At 49.9% G+C, this 10,437-nt stretch overlaps 1 protein-coding gene across 1 annotated transcript; it reads right to left on the bottom strand.

Moving 5' to 3' along the window:
* Nucleotides 1-894: 894 nt before the first annotated feature.
* TERF2 (telomeric repeat binding factor 2) lies at nucleotides 895-10,137 on the bottom strand (the record flags this gene model as incomplete). The annotated part of the gene is made up of 10 exons (XM_082005733.1): nucleotides 895-1,924; nucleotides 2,943-2,995; nucleotides 3,698-3,783; nucleotides 6,041-6,427; nucleotides 6,976-7,391; nucleotides 7,762-7,908; nucleotides 8,567-8,653; nucleotides 8,964-9,094; nucleotides 9,651-9,746; nucleotides 9,966-10,137. The coding sequence occupies 10 exons, from the start codon at nucleotides 10,135-10,137 to the stop codon at nucleotides 1,766-1,768; spliced, it is 1,734 nt and encodes a 577-aa protein (XP_081861859.1). The 3' UTR covers nucleotides 895-1,765.
* Nucleotides 10,138-10,437: the final 300 nt, after the last annotated feature.

Below are 10,437 nucleotides of genomic sequence, written 5' to 3' on the forward strand. Positions count from 1 at the left end.
GTCCGGCTCGTCCATGTTACAGCTCACCCAGCTGAGCCCTTCTGCATAGGCCGGGGCTGCTGCAAAGAAGCACCACGGTCCCCAGCCAGCCCCGCTCCTCTTGCAGACTGATGCTCTGTCAGTCAGTGCCTGCTGAACAAGCAAATTAAGCAGGAGAAGTGCCTTACTCCAAGAAACTTACACAGCCCTACCCAGGCTGACCAAACATTGTTCCCCCATGGTTGCTCTCTGGCACACTGACAGTTTGCCTTGGGCTGCAACACCCGCTCTGCACAGCCGAGGGCAAGAGCCTGGTGCAGAGAAGGGGAGAATAGGCTCAGCCCCGCTCAGTGTGAACAAGTTTCCTTCCAACTGGGCACAACAACCAGGCGCTGCCTCGCACTGGCAATTACTGGTCCAGTTTGCAGCTCACATCAAGCTCCTCAGACCCCAGGGAATGGCTTTTACAAGCTGAAGGGGAGGGAAACGCACAGCCACAGCCAGGTGACGAGGGAAGCTCGTTCCAGCAGCTGCTGAAGGACAGCAGGGAAGCAGGTGTTTCCCAACAGACTTCTACCCAGCCCTGGCTCCACAGGAGCACAGCCAAAAGAGGCTGCTTTTAGAAAACACCTCCATACCTCCCCTGCCCTTTGACTTCAACAGAAATTAGTGCAGAAGCTTCTGCTTCATGCCTACCCCAATGCAGCAGCACCTCATACCTTCAGGGCATCGCTGTTGCACCCCAAACAGCTGCTGATGCAACACCCCCAGCCCCAGCCGGCTCAGGAGGCAAAGGGGGAGCCCAAAGGCGGATGCGGTGGTGCGTGCCCCAGTGGGGCAGTAAGCAGGCAGCGCCCCAAACTGCCGCATTTCCACCCGTGAGGTACAAGTTCACACTTATTACAACTCTCGATATCCAACAAGAAAGGAACTTTATTTTACAGAAGACCTCTCAGACATGGACTCTGGCTTTGGCACCTGAGGGCAGGAAACTCGCAGCACCCTTGGAGCTCATACGCTTGCAGGGACTGCACACAGGAGGAAGATGTTACCAGGAAGGAGAATTGCCAGTAAGACATGACCAAAATCATTAAGCACTGGAACTTTTAACATGGCAACAGCCAACATTTAAGTACTGAAACAAAAAAATGTTTTTAAAGCCTCAAAGCTGGCAGGGAGAAATTCCCACTTGCAGACTAGCCATGTACAAAGCAGAAAAAAAAAAAGCAGGAAAAAAAAAATCAAAGCAGATCACCTTACCTAAATCTCTTCTTCTCTCCAGAAGCTCTGGGACTATGTGCTGCCTCTCTGTCCCACTAGGGACTGAGTGCAAAAAGATGAAACAAGCGATTCACAGTTTAGACAATTAAAACACATAAAAATAGCCAGTGATGGGATTATTCTGCCATTTGACAGCATGTGAGCAGAGAAAACTGTCATTTCAGCAGTCCATCAGGTTGGGATTCATTCTACAAAGGCTGCAGTGGTCAGGTGGAAAAGGAAGTCCCAATCCAGGCCCTTTCCGAGCATGTGCAATCAGGCTGCGCAGCTTCAAGACCTAAATCTCACAGCTACAACTCAAGACAGAAGGCTCCTCGGTTCTTGTCAGATGTGGTTTCTGCCTGCTGCAGCAGGCTTGTCTACCACGAGCCAGAGGGGCTTGTCATGCTAGCCCCAACACACCTTAGGGACGAGCACAGCAGCCTCCCCACTACTATTGCTCCAGTCCATCTTCCAAAAGGAAAATAAGAAGGTTTTTGCACAGGTGGTCTTGTGGTTCCCAGCTTCAGAGGATTCCCAGCTTTTTCATGGTCCGCCAGCGATCCTTGATCATCACTGCCGTGCGGTTCTGGAAGGGGTATTTCTGGCAAATGGCCTTCCATCTGCCTTCTCCAAACTTCTTCACTCCCTCTTTGATCCACTCACTCTCCTGTATTGTCCATTTCTACAAAAGAGCAGATAAGCAGTGCTCTGTGAGTACAGAGTGCAGTTTCAGGGAGGAGCTGCCTTTGGCAGCGAACATGCTGTAACTCCTTCCTAGCATGTTAGCTTCCCTGTATCATCTGTGCTAGGAACGTGGAGGAAAGGCAGAGACATCCTGTCAGCAGCACACACGGCACTCAGTAATCGCCTCACTGTAGATGTGCTCTCGTAACTGTTACAAATAAGAGAAGTGCTAAGCTCCAGCACAAGCTCAGGAGCAGTTCTACTTCCCAAAGCACAATACTGATCACACAAAAGAGGAGTTACCTTTGATGCAACAGCAAGCGTCAGATACACATAGTACCCCCTGCCTATGTCCTGCGTAACAGCATACAAGCGGGGGGGGGAATCTGCAAGTTCAGGTCTGCAGGTCCCCTGAATTTTAGAGGCAAAACATGGAATAATTGAAGAAAGAGGTTACAGGGAACAAAGTGCTACACAGTGTACAGCAGCACAAGAGCCGGCAGCTATCTTCCTACAAGGGTGAGAGTTCCTAGTAGTGCCAAACATGGGACCTCTTCCCAGGTAACAGCTGGCGTATGCATGTCCCTCACCCGAACAAAGATGCTGAACCTCTCCAGCATGTGGGGAGCACAGCAAACCTAGCCCTGAACCATCAAAAAGGGATTTCATGCACATACCCAGTGCCTGGCATGTGGGAGATGCATAGCTTTAGCCAACTACCAAACTGGGCTGTTTTAACAGAGAAACTCCAGCTAGCTCTGTGAATGTGAAGACCTGCACGACTCTGATCAAGCCTGGATATTGCAAGCACTGGCCTCAGGAAGCATCACTCTCCAACCCAGCCTCTGGTGCTTCGCTTAAAGCACTGCAGCAGCTCGCCCTGCAGTAGTGAACTGCAGGCCACTGAGGAAGTGGTCTGAGCAGCAGAGTATCCTCACCAACATATTTCAAGTTGTCCGATAGCTTGTTTTTCTATACAGACATGTCCTGATTTTGGGCCTTGGTGAAAACATTACCTGTTTCTTGGAACCAAAAACTGTAACGTTGTGGCTGTTTGTCCCAAATGATGCTGAAAAACAAGGCAAGAGGATTACATTTCACCATAACTCAGACCTCCTCGAGAGACTGCTGTACGATACAGCCAGCCTACAATGAGTACATCCTGTGACAGACAATAAAACCAAATTCCTTTATCCCTCCCTTTTCTACAGCTACAGCATGCACAGCCTTTCCGTTTCAAGCCCCCATCACTGTATGTGAAAGCTTTCCAATAAGATTTGTTGGAAAAGTAGTTGTTTTGTTTTGAACTAGCCAATACGTCACAAACAGGGGCATCCACCCAGGATGTGGCTACGCTGTACGTTGAGGCTGGAATCAGACATCCACTGTCCACTCCTTTTCACCAGCTAAGCTGCGTATCTAGCTGCAAAGGGACCTGGGCTGGAAAATTGATCTGGCTGAAAAGGTAAACTTAACCTTTATTTCATGGCACTAAAGTGGGAACAGGGCAAGAGCTGCAATTCCCACACTTACATCCTGTAAGCTAAGCATGATTAGTCTGACACTTGAACAGGAGTTTTTGGCATGCATTTCAGGTCAGAGGTACAAAGAACAAATATCTGAGACTTGGACAGATACCTATTTTCTTGGGCTTTTAGGATTTCTGGTTGTAAAATTCAGTCACGCAGAAGGTAGTAAGACACCCGTGAATGAGCCCCCAAAAGCCAGGATTATCATCAATTAACACCTGCAACAGGGGCTCTGTTCTTACCTGCATCTGAGAAGAGCTCATCCTCCTCACTCCAACTGTCTTTTTCTTCTTCGCCATACGAGCTGTTCCACCTTCCTTGGAAGGACCTGAAAGCAGGTAACCATTTATTTTGGCTACTGGCTAGGGAGAATGTTTTAGGGGGAGAAGGTGCAGGGACACCTGGAGCAGAGCAGGCAAGCCTGTGATGAGCACACAGTGCAGAGAAAACACACCACCTCCTCCACTCCCCTCAGGGTGGGGATGAATCCTTAGAAGCCCTTATCTGAAGGTACAGCGTGCAATATATACTCAAATACACACGGAGTATTGTATTGTGTAGCCAGCATTTGCAAAAACAAGTGACTGGGTATTAACTACAAATTAAGCACTTAGAGAAAACAGACACACGCAGCTGGACTTCCCAGGCCTTCGTGCACGGCACAGACTTGCCAACAACTCGGCGGAAAACCTTTAGCCTTCCCAGGAAGCATTTAATTCTTACTGTTTCGCTACTAACACTACTGAGGTCAACCAAGCTAGAGGCTTCTCTATGGGATCAAGTGGCCCAACGCTTGCAATCCTCAAGCACAAACTTGTGACACAAAATTAACTGTGTTAAAAAAAAAAAAACAACTTCAAGAGGTTCACCCCTGGCTGTCTCATCCAATATAACTGAAGCCATTTGTGATTACAGGAAAATAACTGTTCTCTATTCTTACTTGAAGTTGCACTGTTGAGTGCCTCTTTCTTGCACATAAAGATTTGAGAACCAGCTACCAGCAGAGATGCGCAGGATCAGATTTCCAGACAGCTATCATTAAGCACCACTGCTACCACGAGTCCTGACACTTAAAGGCTTCAAGAAAAAGACATCCATGCAAGCAGCACAGCCAATAAATCACCTTCCAGGTGAACTGGAAACCAGCTTGCTCAGTGGCAGGGCTGAAGCTCGACAACTGCTCAAGCCAGCATCAGCCATGCGGCGGCAGTCCCACTACGGGCTTTAGGCACCCAGCGCAGGAGGGGACGGCATCACACCTGAATCATGGTAGTCCAGCCTCTTCCCAGGGCAGTCAGCCGCAGCAAGTGTTCACAAACCATCATCCTATCCCCAGAACATTCACCAGAACCCTCAAAATAAACTCAAGATATATTCTACGGACAGCAATGTCAGCTGCAACGTACTACCGGAAAAAAACAAGAGAGAACAAGCGTCACCACTCGCAAGTCCTTGAAAGAGTAGGAAATGTATTAAGTAAAATTCCCAGATGACTCTAGGAAGCGGACAACAGCAGGGGTAGAAATCCCTTCTCAGCGTCATCTCTGACAATTAGTTTAATCCCGAGTGAGACACACCAGCAAGGCGTCTGAGAGATTTCACCACTGTTCGCATCGATGCCAGCTGCACTGCAATATGCCTCTACTCACAGCCGCACTCCCGCGCTTCAGAGAAAGACAATCCATCTCCAGAGCAGCCAAGCTACACTGAGATCTTTATTGCCCGCCCTTCAAAACCAAACCTTTCTGTTCTTGACATTCTTAAGCCAGGAACTGAGGGAAATTGTCTTCTAGCTATCTTTTCAAACATATCAAGCTCTCTTCAATCCTCGCTGTTTCACTCCTGGGGATCCAAAACACCATTATTCCTGGCTGCTATGCAACTTCACTAAGCAAAAGAGCAACTCAGACATTTAAGCAGGAAGCTCTGTTACAACCTTGTTACAGCCTACAGGAGATAATCATAACACTCTTAATCAGTGTTAATTTTAGACTTCTGCGGGTAAGCCTACTTTGCCGTTTTCTGCGAGAAACCCTTATGAAAAGGAAAAAGCCCTAACATACCCCTACCTCTTACTGCAGTCATTTCAGCCGCAAGGTAAGTGATAACTCATACTGAGGAAACAGTCAGAAAGCTACAACTAGGAGTTACTTAACCAACACAGGTTTCAGGAAAAAAGAGCTTAAGTGAGGTCAGTGTTGTATTTCTCAAGAAGAGGAGAGTTTAATCTGTTCCACAAGATGCACCTACGAACTCTTTCCAGCTTCAGCATCATTAACCAAAGTGCGGAGAAACACGCATTGCCTGTGATACGCACGCTGGAATTGCCTACCAATACTAACTGCAGTACCTCTGACTCACTGCCAGTGGAAGCTGGATCATTTTCTCCTCTCCATTAGCCAAACAGTAAAGACAACAGAGCATTTACTTTATACCCAGTTCCACATATGCTAGCGGACAAGGACGGTCAGTATACTTATCTCAAATTAAAGATAAAGGTTTTTGTTCTTCATGCTACCAATGTCAGCTGCAAGTCAAAAGATCGGGTGCAGATTAGAATATACCACAAGAGATGGGCTCCATACTTGGCACTCTTAGTAGATACAGGCTGGTCATGCAATTTCTGAACAGGTCTGGAAGCAGAAGATACAACTGGCTCCTGGGAAGAGTCTGGGCTCTCACTCGACTCGCTGTACTGGCTGTCTTGCTCCATGACCAGTTTGCTTATGGTCAACAAGCGTTTGCCCTTATGGGATATTTCAGGAGGGTCTGAGATCTCAGAATCTTGATTCTCCTCTTCTTTCCGTCTCTTGGTTCTGTGGGATACAGAAGGAGACAGTTGCTTGGGGAAAGAAAAGTCTGTTTCGTCCAGTTTGGTGAAGAGTGCATCAGAATCCTGGGAGTCCGACAGAATCTTGAAAGCTTCTCTCAGAACAGAAATCCCATACGCGGTTACAGTTCCAGAGGGCTGCCTACAAAATAAACAGAACTGAGCAGGTTGTAAAGATATCACCAAGGTGGCTCCACTTCACTGAAATAAGGCTTTTCCCCTAGGGTACGACCCTCAACAACTGACCCTAGGGTGCAAATAAAATCTATTGAAGAGGACATTCCCAACACTTTCATCCACCCTCCTTCTAATCGGTGCGGTGTGCCGGGGAAGCAGGTCTTGAGAGAACGGGCCCACGCTCCACTGGATGCCCTGCTACTCCTGACTAAGGGCTGAACGATATGGACACCAAACGCTGCTTCATGAGAGCCAACCTTCTGGCAGCCGCTGCCCGCCCCCGCTAGTTTACAGAAGTACTGCATATCTTCAGAATAAAAACAAACCACTTTAACATTTGTACTGTGATCCAGACAGAAGTCTTATACCGATAGCCTTTGGGGCTTGCTTGGGCAGACCTGCTTGGGCTGGCATTCCCGGAATTAAGAGCTGCCTGGACAGAGCAAACTACCCCTTGGAAGAGAACTGCTTCCACACTTCATCCTCAATGCAGGGCCAGATTCCTCTGCCCACCTTTCCGAGTCCCTGAAGGACACTCCTGGAAGTTCTGGAGTTGCTGCTGCTGGTTCTTTAGATATTTCCATAGGCTCTGAAGCATCTTCCAAGATATTAACCGCTGCTGTTAGATGCTCAGGAGTTGCTGCTGGGTCAGTAGTTCCTTCCATAGGCTCAGGAGCTGTGGCAGAGTCACCAGCTCCTTCCATAGGCTCAGGAGCTGCTGCGAAGTCATCTGCCCTTTTGGCAGGGCTGGGAGCTCCCTCTGGGTCTTTTGCTGTTTCTGCAGGCTCTGGAGCTCCTTCTGGGCCCTTTGCCCTTCCCGAGGGCTCTGGAGCCGCTGCCTGGTCCTTTGGCCCATTTGCAGACTCGGGAGTCACTGATGAGCATTTTGGTTCTTCAGCACGTTCTGAATTCAAAGTCTTTTTCATTATCTTGGACAGAGAAAAAGCACATAACCATTATAAAGATTTTATCCCCTCCCAAAGGGGTATACTTTGTAGTTCAGTCAGCACCGTGTACAGAGTTCATGTCTATCAACTAAAACTTGTTACATGGATTGAAACGTGTTCAACTATATAAAACTTTTAGGAATGGACTGAATTTAAAGTATTTTGGATTCAACCCACTGTTAACTAGGCACCTAAGCTCCAACTCATTACTGGCACTGAAGGCACGTAGAAGCCAAATCACTGTATTTCACTCCCTTGTGAAATCTGCATCACATGCCATTCTCCTGCTGCCCCTTGGTCAGGCAGAAGCAAGCGCAGGATGGGAAGCCAGGTGAGCAGGGCAGACACGTACTGTTAGCAGCAGTGGCTCCGAATCATCCACATAGGTCTTCAGGAACTGAAACACGCTCTGCTGGAAGTTCTTGTAAGAGAAGTTTTTGACTACTGGATGAGTGAAATTCTTCTCCCGGATGACAGTCAGCAACTCGTTCCTCTTTTTCTAGAGGAGAGACAAGAATGGTCTGAATACAAGGGTGTAAATGAGAACTGCAGGAGCTAGGCTCTAGGTGAGGATCGGGCCTTTCCCATTTGACATTCTACAGGCCCAATGAATTTACACAGACATAAGGTTGGGAAAAGGCCAAAGGAATGGGAGAGCCATCTTGTTTCAGCAATTCTGACTACTTGCTTCCAGTGCTCAAGACACTACACCGCCTACAGAAATAGGAACAGGGACTCCTGCTTCCAGACTCAGCCCTTATGAACTCATGCTCTACATGCAAGCTTGAGTTTGCCTCGAGGCAAAGGATTAATGTTGATACCTGGAAGACCCATGAAGATACGTGAGGGAACGTGAGTAACGGAGCTCCAAAGTGACGATTGATATGCTTTAGAAATACATAACACTGAGGGTTCATCATTCAAGGAGGACTCTTTCCATTTTGGCACCCTTACCCTTCCTTCTTGTTCAGGTTTCCCTAAGAGACACAGTTCTCAGGGAAACCTCTTATGCCTGCGATTCTGGTCATTAGTGCCCTGCCCCGCCCATATGCCGTAAGACATACCAGACCATCCTCAAATATCCCTGCTCCCCAATACCCTGTAAGACTTACCGCACAGTCCTCAAACAGTCACCTTTCATTCTGGCACAGACTCACCTGGCTTCTGGGCTCCTTCCCCATATGCCTCTTGACAATTTTTGAAGCTTTATCAAACTCTCTGTTTTTGATGCAGACAATAACAGCCTATGGAAGAAAACAAATACCAGTTTCTCTGCTGACACTGAACTGACCATAGTTTCTGGATCAGCTTTGGAAAAGCATGTATCATAATCAAGCACAGTACACAGATAACACCTTAATACCAACTTACACAGAGAAACAACTTCTACATTAACTGATGAAGCAGCACATACACTGAAGATACGCATTTGTGGCCAAGTCAGTACTAACAACAGTATTCTAAACGTGAGGCAATTCCCACTGTCTTTTATGCAAGACTTTTCTCAGACAAAAGATGGGGAGAGTATTTATTGAAAAAGAAAAAAGGTCTTACAGCTTCCTTCACCATTTTCTGAACAGTTTCCATTGTCTTCTCAGCCACAGAGAATTCTCTCTGAATGAGCTCCAGGACACCGATGGCCGATTCAAGAGGGGTGAGCTCTGACTCTTTATCGAAGGTGCAATCTGCAAGAATCCAGAGCCGTTGGTTTGCGAGGTGCTCACAGTGATGCCTTACAGAGCGCTAGTTACTTGATTTCCTCAGTGTGACTAAAAATTCTACAGCTACTGAGGATGAAGATGAGAGGGAACAGCAGGCTGACTGCTGAGTGTCTAAACTGCAAGATCCCCCTGCAGGCACAGAAAGCTACAGAAGCACTGCTTGACTACAAATAACTGATCCAGGGGGAACATTTCAGAAGCTGTGAGGAGTGTGTTCAGATAGCAGGACAGCCCTGGAGCTTGAGTTCGAGCACACTGCTCTTGGCTTAGGGCAACAGCCTTTCACCTGCTATAACACCGCAACACAGACATGAACAGCCATGCTCTCTGGCACCTCACCCTCAGGGGAAACCCCTACAGCTTAACAACTTCAGCCCCAAGCTCTGCTCTGTGCAGAAACACAGCTCCTGGGAGCGGAAGGAACACAGCCACAGGACAGAGCACACTCCAGCTGGGGGAGTGGGCCTCAAGCCAACACGGGGGTTTCCCCAGGACCTTGCTGGGAGGGTTGGGGACCCACCGAGGTTCTCGCCTTCCTCAATCCGTGACAGGAGTTGCATTATGCGCAGCATCTGGGCCACCGTGGGCTCCTTCTCCAGGGGCCGCACAAGCAGCGCTGTGGTACAAGGGGCAGGTTACACTGGTACAGCACGGCCCAGCCCCAGCCCCGCCTCACGCCCAGCCCGGGCCCGCTCCTTCCCAACCGCCGCCCTGCTCGCCCTCCCGCCCCCCAGGCTAGCCCCCACGGCCTGTCCCCGCTCCCGGCCAGCCCGCCTCCTCCTCTCAGCCCCACCGCCGCCGCCGCGACCCCCCGGGCCCGGCCCTCGCGGCCCACCCTGCATGACGTCGCGGAGCTGGCGGAAGTCGCGATTCCGCCCGGAGCGGTAGGCCGCCATAGCCTGGTGGAAGTAAAACTGCAGGACCCAGCCATTCATCGCCTCCTCGGGGACACCACCCCGCGCCGCCATTCCCTCCCGCCGGGTCGCCCGCGCCCGTTTCCCCACCATCCCGCCGGGAACTGACGGGAGGCCGCGGAGGAAGTGACGATCGCATCGAGCCGTCGCCCCGCCCCAAGGCGCGGTGGCTGTAGTACGCGGCAGGCGCCTGCCGCGACCGGCATGCACCGCGCCAGTCCCGCAGCGCCTACAGCTCCCGGCGTGCATCGCGCCGCGGCCGGGCTGGGCTGGCGCCCTCTGTCGGTCGGTTGGGGCACTGCAGGGGCCGTCCCCCGGCAGGGGCGCCGCAGGCCCCGTCCCTCGGGGCTGGGGACCCACCTGCCGCCTGGCTCCGGCTCGTGGGCATCGAGG

Source organism: Phaethon aethereus (assembly GCF_964289735.1).
Source record: "Phaethon aethereus genome assembly, chromosome: 13".
Taxonomy (NCBI): Eukaryota; Metazoa; Chordata; class Aves; order Phaethontiformes; family Phaethontidae; genus Phaethon; species Phaethon aethereus.